The sequence below is a fragment of the Hoplias malabaricus genome, chromosome X2, assembly GCF_029633855.1.
Source record: "Hoplias malabaricus isolate fHopMal1 chromosome X2, fHopMal1.hap1, whole genome shotgun sequence".
In the NCBI taxonomy this organism is placed as follows: domain Eukaryota; kingdom Metazoa; phylum Chordata; class Actinopteri; order Characiformes; family Erythrinidae; genus Hoplias; species Hoplias malabaricus.
This window is the reverse complement of record NC_089819.1, coordinates 37219615-37232556: the sequence shown is the minus strand read 5'-3', so window position 1 is coordinate 37232556 and position 12942 is coordinate 37219615. Positions and strand designations below refer to the sequence as shown.

The window sequence follows — 12942 nt, the reverse complement described above, 5'->3', positions numbered from 1 at the left end:
GGTTTCACATACCACACCTGCGGTCAGACTTAAAACACAAGCTTCTAGAAGGTGAAGATGATCAAAAGGCTGTCTGCGAGTGTGCACGTGTGTTTTATCTGTGTCTGAAGTGGCGTGTGAGCGATCGGAATGTGGTTTTAAGCCTTTCATCTTCTTCCTGACGCCTTATGAAGGGTTCTTCTATCATGACTGCACCACTCCTTCACATCATACACATACAGAAACACACACAAAGAAATAAGACACACACACACACACAGCAAATACATTCCTTGATAAACACAAAGCATCTGCCAGTGGATATTGCAGTAAATCTTTTTACTCCACATGAGGTGCACAATGCACTGCTTATAAATTGTTATTGAAGTGTTGTTATTGAAAAACTTTATATCATGGACTGGAATAACCAGTCAAAGTGTTTGTTACTTATTTATAAATGTGTTTTCATCTCCATATCAAAACACCCACTGTACAAGGAGAAAACCAATACATCTGCTTATTTAAATTTGTTGAAGTACATGGCATGTTGCATTGGCCATTGCTGCATTCCAGTTATGTACTACACTAATACTGTACGGTATATGCTATGTACTAACCTTTTGGGAAGGCTAGTACACAATATATTGACACACTACACTGTTTCTTGCTAACAGGATGTGATGAAATGTTGCTATGACAATGCACATCATACCAAGCTGCAGCTGCAATGCTGTTGTCATTTTTTTCCCCTCAAAGGCTGAAACACAAATATCTTCCTCCACACTGTGTAGTGCACAGTGTAACTCATAAAAGGGATGGTGTATTGTATGTCAGGTAATAAAACCCTTTGTATTTGATATAAGTTTCACGTCCCATTTAGTGCACAGTCTGTGTTTAGAAGTATTATTTTTTCCACTGGTGAAGTGCACTATATAAGGAGTAGGACACTATTTGGGCACAACATTTCAGACATTTGTAGCTCCTCACTTTCCATTTCCCATTTGATTATGGGACAATAGTGTCCATCATTACCATACCCAAAAATGGACTTAAAATATTTTTTTAATATACTCAACTTTGATGGCAGAAATCGCCACAGAGCTGAACATGAACCTTAAGGAGTAATGTCAAAGCATAATGCAACACCTAGCAAAAATTTTGCAAAATTGTCACATTTGTCATACTGGGAAGCCTGTCTCTTTGTGACACTTCCCGCCCCCCCCCGTGATACCTCTACTGACGCACAAATATTTCATGTCACGCTTCCTGAACTGTCCGAACCTTCTGAGTGCTGGGTGTGTCAGCTGACTGATTGGACACCAGAAGCCACATTTTAGCATGTTTGCGTCTGCTGATTGTGTTGTGGAACCACTGTGTGGTGGTAATTTCCTCTTTTAACAGTTGTTCCTGTTGTCTTTACACTTCAAAGGCTTTCATGACGCAGCAGAACAAAAACTTCACCCTTATTGTATGGGAAATTGAAATCAGAAGCTAAAAGCTAAAGCCTAAGGATTGGTTCACCTAAAAACATTAACCTCTTGGCTTTGTCAATATTAAAATTTTTAAACTAACTTTAAAATTGAGTGCAATGAACTGACAGCAGAGCCATGTAATGAACATCAGTCAGTGACAGATGCTGTAAATAATGTATAGTGAAATATTGAAAATGTGTATAAAAATCATTTAATTCTTATAGAAACATGTTAAATTGCAATATATATGGATACTGAATTACTGTCCAGCTCTAATAAAAATGATCAGTAACACTTTCTGTAAAGCCTATATTTATAAGTGCAGTTATACCTCTTTGTAATTTGGTAATAATGATTTTAAGCATACTTATAAACTCCAAAAAATGCCTTAAAAGGCTCTTAAAATGAGCTATAATTGACACAAAAACAATGAGTTATACATGTGTGTCACTATTTATTATAATGCCTTTTATATGGATAGTGAACTGTGCTTAAAGTTATTCATCATTTTTATTTATATTAATTAAAAATGTAAAGTGTCAGTCACTACTTGAAGCATTTAGTGATGGCATTTTAAAGATTTAACATCGAATTATAATTGTTAATATGCATTATACATGTTTTATACTTATGCACAGTTTATAAGAAGGAGCAGTGACTTGTGAAGCCTACAATAACCCTGGAGTTTGAAGGGTTAATCTATTTGCATTTGTATACATCGATGAGCTAAATTTGATTCACTTGCACCCAATGAAGAATGTTCAAAAAGGTTCAAAGAGGACACAGAGACTTCAAAGAAAAGGTCACGTCTCTATCGGGAGTGTGTGGGAGGAAGCAATAACAACTTGTTGAGTTTCCTGTTTAAGTGGAGCTGGCGAGGTGGTGAAGTTTGGGCCGCTGGTGTGGGAGCGATCGTGACATCAGCGTGTCTCAGCGCCAGCCTGCCGTCCCCATGACACATAACGTCTGGCTACTATCTCACTGAACCAGTCGGCCGAGCAAACAAACACAGACAGACAAACACACACACGCACGCACTCCCGTACACACCCAGTGACACATGAAAGGCTTACTATTCGAGTGCCATTGAATTTGGGTGGAAGTAAAAAGAAAGACAATCCACACAGACAGAAGGCTCTGTTTACTATTTTATTATTCTTGGCTCTATGACACGTATAAGCTTGGTCAGATATCTGTTGCACAATATATATACTGAAAGATGCAAGTGTGATAAACTATGCAATAGTCTAATAGTACTTTTGATTCTTTAGGTAAATAATCTAACATTACGTGGACAATACATTCTATTTGTTGGCGAATCAAACTGTACACAATTTTGCAACCTTGACTTCAGTAAAATGAGACATGTTCGACACTACACACACAGACCATGTTCAATAAACATAAGTGTAAGTATGTGATCTCATATGTCTTACACTATTTTAGATAGTCTATATGAAAATGCAAAGGTGGCAATTAACCTAAAAATATTTCACATTTAAAAACATCAATCCTATAACCAGATTTCTGAATCATTACAACCACAACACCTTTCCTGAGCTCCTGAGATAACTGCAGATTCTCAAGAGGTCCCAGGATTGTGTGTGTGTGTGTTACATAACTGAAGGTACTGATCTTGGATCAGTTATTTTGACTTTCTTATTCTAATGAGTGCACTTAAAATGTTCAGAAGTGCAAGATCAGCACTCAGATTATTCATGGACTTTAGACAGCAAAAACACACTAGACTGCTTCCGTATGGCCTACAAAGGCTGGTATAGTATGTGCCTTGAAGTGAAGTATAGAGTAGTTGTGCTTTTGTAGTACATGTGCATGTGTGTGCGTGTGTGTGTGCATGAGTGCGTGCCAAAGGGACCCCCACCCACCCGGTGGTCTAACCCAAATCAGATAAGACGTTCCGGACTAAATGCAACCCTAACACACTTGTCTGTTCAAAAGGACTCCATGCATTACATTCCCTCCTAGAGGAACACAACATGCTGTTTAGACTTCGGGAAATTGGCATTGTTCTGAAGCACACACAAACTGTATGGCCAAAATTTCTGGACAACTGCTCATCCAACATTTCCATTTAAATAAAACATATGAAGCAGGGAATCAAGTGCCCAAGGAATCGTATTAGTATAGTCTACCTTTCCTAACTGAGGTGGAAGGGTAGAATGGCAGTGTTTCCCACAATTCTAACAAACGACACAAAAGTTACATGCAAACTTCAGAGGAGAAAAATAAAACAAATAAAAAGTGAATATCTAAAACTTAACCCAAATAAAAAGGTGTTTTCCTATACCACAAGAAATTGTCATTAAGTACAGATAAAATTACGACCTTAAGAAACCATCTATTACCATTTTAGCTAAGTGAAGTTATATTCTTCTTTCAAAATCTGGCCAAAACTGTTTTTTGAGGTTAAACAAATTTCAAATCTATAAGTACTTTTATATGTGCAATAATATGTAATCAATGTAAACAAAATTTAATTCAAGCTAAATTACTCAAGGTAGGACGGCCCATAGTGTCACATTTCAGACACAAGTGCTCTCCTGGCAGTAATGGGAAACCTTGGCGGTGTTGCATAAGGCAGAGCTCGAGGTGCTGAGGGAAGCAGAAGGGCATTTAGATTAGCAGAAGTGGGTCACTTAGTTTCATTTTCAGCAGCCTGTTGCTGAGAAAGGAGCCACTAAAGATGGAAAAGGCTTGATACAGCATGGCTTAAATGGGAAATCCTGGCAAAGTATGTGTTATGTCTCTGTTGTGAGGTATGGACGAGTCTGAATTAAGAAGGGACATAGCTTCTGCGCTTGTAAAGTTTTGCTTTTAAAGAAAAAGCTCAGTGAAAAATACTACAGAATGAAATTGTATAGCTGCCAGTGAGCATTATGCAAATGACATCATGCTAATTGGGGTATGGAGATTTTATGGTCACTGCTAGCCAACAGCATACTTGACTGAGCTGTTTTTTTAACAATACGCTTTAATAAAAAAGTTTGTACTCACCGATTCTTCTCCAACTCATTGTGTGTTGACCTGAAAAAAAGTAAAACATGCCACTTTAAAAAATAATCAAGGAAATAACTACTAATGAATCTTAAATCAATTTGATCTCAAATGTCTCCCTACTCCCAAAGTAGTGCACCATGTAGATCATAAAATACCAGCTTCTACACTCAAACAGTGCACTCTAATGCTAATAAGCCATTTGTATTCATAGCTACATAACTCCCTATCCAATATTTAGTGCACCATTCAGGAATGTATGCCATAAGAATATGAACCGTTTGATATTCAGCCTAGCTTCAATCTCTCTAAGATTTGAAATATAGCTTAAGCCTGGGAAATGTCTTTAAAAGGTGTACAGTTATTATCAGGCCAAAAATAAACTTTTCTTTAATTTGGTGTTTTGCATCCTGTCAGCCTTACATTACACATATCCATTAATTTTGACGTTGGCATTTGAGTATGTGATCTCCTAACAATTTAAATCAAATTTAGTCCTCTAACTTCTAACTAATACTGGATTTTATGACAATATTTAGTCTTTATTTTTAATAAATTACCACTTAATATTTTACAGTCAAATTCTGGATAATATCAACTCTTAAAGAGCCCAGATGGCATGTTTTAAATCAAAGAAAGCAACATTAGTTTAACTTAGTTTTGTAGCACACTGTGTGTCAAATTATGACTTTAATTTGACATTTTGCATTGTATTTATTAATACTAGCATACAGAATATATTTAATGTATCATAATGTTTTTGGTGTGATATTGTTACTTTAAAACCTCTAATTGTCAGGGTATAAATGGCAAGATTTGACTGAAAAATCATTTTTCTTCATGAATAAAATGTTTGTTCAGACATATTTTAAATGAAAACATATTATTTTCTCTAATGCTTTATTCTAGAGCAATTCCTGCAATAATAATAAGGAAATTTCAATAGCAGAACAGATTTTTTCATAGATGCTCAAATATAGAAAATAACATTAACAAACTTCGGCTGAATGTGAAGTACTACAATTGCCTACTTTTTTTCCTGAGTGATGTAAATGAATGTATGTGTTTGATGCCTGGACATGTTCACTACAGACATAAACACATTGAATAAACACTAATAATTCACCCATTTACATCAGAATTGTACTTTATCTGTGGAGTGCAGAACATTTTAGATGGTGCAATAGAAATTATACACAGAAATGATAGCAAAACTGAATTGCTACTTTTTGATTTTTGAACACTGGGAGATTTCTGTTGCTTTCTTGTAAAACACACACCCAGCTAGTAGTCATTACCATGGAGACCAAGGGGCCCAGCTGTAGACTTCTCATTGGCTGAACAAAAGTGGATATAATAAAAACTTTGTTTCGTACTGAATTTAAAACAGAATAACAAACAAATACATGCAGGATCCCAACCAAAGTAATATTACATTTTCTAAATCTAAGACAGAAGTCCATCCAGTGCCAGTTTCCAGAACAGTGTTTCTAAAGGTTCCAGCTCATGTCCACCACTTATAAAATGTGCAGCACATATCAGTGTAATTAAGTAGAGATGACACCTCAGTTATGAAAAGATGTGGTCATAATTACCTACAATACATAAAGTCTGATCTAGGATCAGTAGATACTAGTTTGCTTTGGTTTGCTTTGTATATTTCAGTATTTTCCTTAATCCAGCATATCCACTTTAACTCAGAAAGGACTTCTTACTGGTGTGTTTAAGCAAAAAACACAGAAATGCAGCAGGCAGGTTTGGTAACCACTGGATTACACAAAGGTTGATTCTATATTTACACAATGACCGTTCAGTGCAGTTGAAGGAAGGCATGGATTTATTAATTCATCTCTATAAGACCCACCCCGCCAGCTCCATTCCACCATTGGTTATTAGCATGCTTTCTGCAGCCTCTTTCGCAAGGGCTGCACAATCGAGATGCTTTGTCTGCAACAAGCAGAATAAAATGACAGGGAGATCTGCGGAGACACGAGGGAGAGCACGCAAAAAAGAGAAGGAAAACAAAGGAGGAATCTGTACCCTATATATATGTGCACATGAGAGAGTTTCCCTCGGTCCACAGCAACAACACTATAGGATCTCCCTCCCATCTCTCGAGAACCAGTGTGTTGTTAATAATGTAAAGTGAATCAGACTCTTTGTGTGGCGACAGGCTGAAGGGCAGCAGGCTTTCTCCAGGCTGCTGCTCCAAATGGCTGGACGGCAGCTTTGGCTCAACTACTGGACCAAACGTTGGCCCAGCAGGGGCCACTTGCTCCACAGGGTCATGTGGACACTTTGCAATATTGGCCAGTTCATGTTTTTTGCTATCCTGCTGCTTAGTGTTGGGCGATATGGCACAAAACAGAACGTCACATTAAGGGCTGAAAAAAAGTCACATTTCAAATGGTAAAACCTGTCATTTTAATTATAAACCTGCACATTTTTTGCAGTAGATATTTAACTCAGTAAAACTTAGCTTGTAACCTGACTATGTAAGTGGAGCCAATCTGAAGCAGCTTGTGACGTGACATCACAAACATGACAAACTAGCAGGCACAACAAGCCCAGCGTTCCGCCATAAATCAGATATGATGGTCTCCTTGACCAAGCAATAGATATTTTAAAGCTGAGTCGTTTTCAGAAAAATCACAATAAGATTTTTTTTTCCCTGATCATCCTTCATTCTGATAATATTTTAGATATTTTCATGACATATTATAATTAGTGGATAATTAGTGTATAATTTTTCTTTAAATTTGAGAACATACTGGAATGGAACACCACATTTAAAAAGGACTAAGATACAATAATGTATTTGGCCAAAAATAAACTAGATAAGAAGCAACAGCAAGGGAAAAGAAAAAAAATGCACCCAAATCAGGTGCTTGTTTTTATGAGCTTTACTAGGTTACTGTACACTTGTGGTTGTTGTTATTTACAGACTGTGTTATATGTGAAGTTGCTCACTGTTCTAAAATTATTGAGGATGTACATGCAATACTGAGAAATGTATATCTTAATGCAAATTATCAGCAACGTGTCTTAACAGAAATGTTTAATGCAATAAAAACAATGTATCGTTGCATGGCTAACCTCAAAGGTGGATTACCCAATAGCCTGTGTACTTCTGCACTTCTTGAAGCAAATAAGAGTTGAAGGGAGGGAAAGTACTTGATTGTGATTTTTCTTATAATCTTGCAAAATGATCAGACCAGACAAAACCAGAAGTTCCACATTTAAAAGTAGAAAATAAAAGTAATAACATGAGGAAAAGACAGCATTCAATGCGCTGCTTGTTGCTATGCAGTTTCTCCAGCTATTATAAACCAGTTCAGGTAGCTTGTTTATGTTTATGACCTTTGAGATATGGTGTCATTTAACTGCATTACCAATCTTGTACCACCATTACTGACTACCTCTAATTCAGCTTGACTAATGACCTGGGTGCTTCTGCAAGTCTGGTTGAGAAAAAGGGATGAAAGGAGTGGAAATAAACAGAGAAAAGAAGGTAGTTTTATTTTTCCAGCTCCAAACATCATGTGACAGGAAGTGCGATGTCGAGGGAATTTACGTGAGGTTGTACAGAATCCAGGAGTAACTCTGGATATGAAATACTGATCGATTAATTATTCATTTAGCTTCTATTAAAAAATTAAGCACCCTAAGGTGTTTGTATGGGTGGGTGTTAAACATATTCGAGGATAAACATGCATAGACAGATTGCAAGCAGGGAGGTTTGAATGCATGTCTGCAAAAGACAGAATCAAAAAGAACAGAAGATTAAAATGCCACACGCAGTTTGCGATGACAGCCCTGAATGGCCATGCGTTGCAGAGAGAGGGTAATAAATGGTATCATCATTATAATCATGCTGTTTACCTAGGAGGGCTATAGACCTATTGTGGTGAGTAGCGTTGAATGGAAGCTTCAGCTAAAGCCTCCTCTGGAGCACACTCAGACAGGTATGCCAGCAGATCAGATATCATACTGCAGCCATGCATTCTTTCTCTGTCTCACCCTCTCTCTCTGAACGTCTCTGTGCTCAGCCTACAATCAGTCATCAAGATGTCTGACAGACAAATGCAGAACAAACCAAAGCAAGGAAGCCCTGCCTCCACACAGACATGCATGCACACATAAAACAACCCAATGCTGCAATCGCAAGCAAAACAGCTGCAGTAATGTAGCTCTGTTTTTGCAATTTATATATATATGATTTGGATACAAAGACTCTCTAAACATGGTGTATGTAGTGGCAGGACAAGTGTACAGAGATTCATACCTTGGCTTCCGGTGTAATAATATCATCAATAATCAATGCTGATGTGAGATATGTAAATATTAACCTTTAATATTAAGGCAATAATATGCAGTCAATTTGTCTCAGCAGCAAGACAACAAGAAAACAATTACTGCTGTAAATAAAATGCCCTTACAGATTGTGGTAAAATAAAAGCTATAAAAATGCACAACTGCCTGCTGGAAAAGGCATGACAAATAAGCATATATACATTAATTGTCACATCATCAGTAAACTCTAGTAGATATGGATAGTACAATATACTAAATTAATTTATTATTTTCATAACAAAGACAGTAATATTAATTTTGTCTATTCACCTTGGCAGCCTGAATACTAGGCAGGCTGTAAATAAAACGCCTTTAGGGAAGGTGGTCAAATGTACCCTTTCCTCAAAACGACAGACTTGTGATTATAATCAACAAATTTGTACCATAGAATAAGGAACGTAAAATGTATAATTACATATCAATTATATTTTTGTGAGATGTAAAATAATTAGCAGCAAAGAAATGGACAAAATACTAAGATATATGCCCTTGACTCTATGAAAAGAGATTGTGAATTTTGAGACGGTCCCTAATCGCCATGCTGCAGCAGAGCCGTTTGACAATCAGCTGATGAGAGCTGTACTCCCCTCCCCCTCAAAACAGTCAAAGAGACCAACATTTACACCTGCAAGCATGTTTTTCTTCAAATATGACCACAACACGTCCAAACAATAAATGTGAAAGCTTTCTTATGGCAGACAGGCTGATAACGCAGCACGGTTTTGTGCCCTCTGCTATAAAAGGATAAGTGCAGGTTAATAATGTCTTAATCGATGGACAGCACTCGTCATAGCGTACATAATTTAGTAAATGTCGTAGAAATAGCTTTGCTTACCTGTTGTGACTGTTGCTGTACTTTTTATTTCGGAATTTCCTTTGTCTCTGGTAGGACGAGCTCTGAATAGACGGAAACGTCGAGGCATATCCGTGCTCACACTCTGCGCCAAGCACAAACACAACAAGAACGGGGCTCAATAGAATGGATATGAAAACGAAGTATACTGAACATAACAAACATAATAAACATATAATGCATGAAGGGTGACAATAATTTCACAAACACGTTCAATACAAAGAGGACAAGTCATTACATCACAACTCGGACAAATAAAACAGATTTAAAACTGGCTATTTCTACCTCTTTCCCTCCTCTCTATATATTCGGCAGCGTCCAGTAACCTCTGGATATTTAGCACCGCGGTCATAACTGGTTTTAAAGAGCAGATTAAATAGCCGAAATGGGTTTTGCAGATATTGCTTCTACGCAGTACGTTTAAAGTGATACACAACGTATAAACGACCTATATTTAAATATTTGCTGGTTCTGACGAAGCGAGTGTCGCTCTGGAACACTGTACTATTCTGTTTTATTTTTCCTCCTCCTTAAACCGGTTTAACAGCAGAGCGGTCAGGTTAAAAAATAAACCCGCCCACGCCTGAATAGTAAAGTAGTAAAATAGCTACGAAAACGAGCGACTAAAAAGTGTATAAAATGAATAGAAAGTGTAGAAAAACGCCCCGAAAAGCGGCCGAAAAGTCTCTCTCTGCTCTCTCCTCCCCCAGTTTGTTTACCCAGCTGAGTGCCGAGCACCGAGTAGTGCAGTGCGCATGCACGAAAAACCACGCACGCAATGACATGTGGGAGATGTAGTTTTTTTTTAATTAACTAGACAGATCCCGTGACAGTGCAGGTTCTTTTTCACACAAATATGATAACACACATCTGCATATTCTGATACACAAAGACTAAATGTTATTGCACAGTGACTCAATGCACAATGTTAAAATCACTAACAAATGATCAGTTTTACGTTACAAATGAGCTACTGTTCATTAAATCAAAAACCTCAAAATATCTGCATCTATTTGTTAGTTCTTTACTGGGTGCTTATTACAATACTTTAAATTTTAATTTTACATGACACAGTAGATACGCAATCGCACTTTAAATGACGAAAAGCCGCGGGGCTTAAGATGATCTTTGAACAAAAATTACTTCAACTCCCATAAGCCCTCACTCTTTGAGGTTTCAACGGCCACTGTGAAGCCAGGCCCAGCAACAAGTGACGTCACGGACAAGCTCGTGATTAATTGGAGTACAGCACGGCCAGCCGTGCCAACGCCGACAGATTGGACCAATCAGAATCGAGAGCGGTGTCCATGTGGAAACCATGTGAGAGCTCTCCCCCCCACCCCCCCGCCACCGTCAGCAGGAAACAAACATGGGAAAGTTACAGAATCTGGATCATACACTTCGATTAGTGTTTATAACGCTGAAAAGCCTAATTCAGCCAAAGTTACTTGCATTAAAACACTTTCAGCAGCGAAATCACTCACTTTAATACTTCTCAAACGACTTTATTTAACATTTGTAAAAGCACCACCTGCACCGCAGCCTCTCTTGGAGTCATTGAATTAGCTTAATAAAGACAAGAACGCAAGCCAGCATCCCCTGTCTAACGTCTAACAAACGATATTAGTCGTTTCTGGCCTCATTGCAAACATTAACCCTCAGAAATGAGCAATGTAGCCTATTATTAACATTAATAAACTACTTTTTGACGCCCCAACTTGCCTTAATACAGTCACTGTATTCACTGGCCTTGATGTGGAGCTGATCCAGTTAAACAATTCATAACCTTAAACTTCTTAACAGTTATTGAACACCCGCCTGGTCCAAAAAGCCTACTGATAAGGGGACTGCAATAAGATTGGGTGCGCACAAAAAGGCAACAGACCTGGAAAATATCGTCTACACAACCCCTTGCATACATCTCCTTAGAAAGTACCAGAACACAGGATTACTTCCGTTCTAGCTATGATTTAGTAAGGCATGGAGTTGAGTTAACAAACAACTAGTTACACCTATCTCCCAAATGATCTCACTCCATTCTCATGACTTGATTATCATCGCTTAGGCCGATCTCATTCCCCAGTCTTAGTAAGTCATGAACAGAACTTGACTATCTTGTTCCCCTGCCTCGTCGTGGTTATGACTTTCTTACTAGAAATTAACTACCCAGTCTCATGCCCTACAGGTCATGCTCATCTCTTTTGTTTCCACACTTTAATAAGTTGTGTCCATGCACTATCATTATTTTTAGTTTTAAAGAAGTCTGGATCTTTGTGCTGGGGCAGTTTTTAACTGGGACAGAGGGAGGAGAGGTGGGGGAGAGAGAGAGGGGGGGAGAGAGAGAGGGGGGGAGAGAGAGAGGGAGGGGGAGAGGGAGGACAAGCTGCTCAGGCTTAAACCCAGCTGCATCCCACTGGAGGAAGAAGTGCTGAGAGGACTAATTCTGCTCCAAAAAGCCCTCCCATGCACAAAGTTACACCTTCACAAAGATACCTCGGGGTAATCTAAGCATTAAAACCCAATGAAACACTATGTACCCTCAGTTACAAGCGGGTGTTTATCTCGGGGTGAAGTCTCAGCTCCTTTGTTGTCTGAGTCTGTTGACAATGAAGCTGCTGGAGTGAATGGGACCCGGTGTGAAATGGAAGTGAATAAACTCAGCAGCGGGACCAAGAAGAGGTGTCTCACTTACTTCCATCCTTCCTCTCGGCGCTCTCGATGTAGCTAGCCGCCTCCAGAAGTACCTGGACGTTTTTGAGGAAAGTGTCTATGTCCTCCATGGGAGAGTCTCCTGAGCCGAAGACGTCATTGAACAGGCAGCCGTTAACCGGAGAGTCCGCGCGCACCGACACGTCCTCCACCTTCACTTCGCGCCTCTGCCGCTCACTTCTCACCATGTTTACCGCTGTTTCCCGGTAGTTTTAGCTGGGGTTGTCCTGCAATTCTCTGAGCTGAATCTGAGGAGTTCTGCTCTCTCGGTGTGAATGAGGAGAATCAGCTCCTGGGGATGAGGAGGAGGTAAAGAGCCCCGAACATCCGCGCGGTCCTAGTGCCCCTCCCCTCATACTTACAGCCTAAGAGGAGTCACTCTGCTCTGAATCAGTGAATCATTAGAACCGACTGAGCTGGAATGCACTGTCTTCTATAATACTGCAAACAACAGCAATGCACAGTGTGCTTTTAAATTATTTTCTATTATTATTAAATAGGTATTCACACTTTAATCTAAATATTATCACTGTAAGAAAGTGTCATATTTCAAAATCTTGC

The 12942-nt window shown here is 38.7% G+C and overlaps 1 protein-coding gene across 2 annotated transcripts in view; it reads right to left on the bottom strand.

Annotated features, from left to right (window-relative positions):
- Positions 1-12697, bottom strand: part of LOC136676970 (max-interacting protein 1-like) — a 35279-nt gene extending 22582 nt beyond the window's left edge. Inside the window, exons 1-3 of one of the 2 annotated variants that reach the window (XM_066654294.1) lie at positions 12365-12697; positions 9655-9757; positions 4467-4496 (exon numbers count right to left, since the gene is read on the bottom strand). In XM_066654294.1, the coding sequence (XP_066510391.1) occupies positions 4467-4496; positions 9655-9757; positions 12365-12569 (338 nt within the window). In that variant the 5' untranslated portion in view covers positions 12570-12697. Of the gene's footprint in view, positions 1-4466; positions 4497-9654; positions 9758-9957; positions 10381-12364 lie in introns of those variants that run through there. The other variant, XM_066654295.1, reaches the window with a different exon arrangement.
- Between the last annotated feature and the right edge of the window lie 245 nt (positions 12698-12942).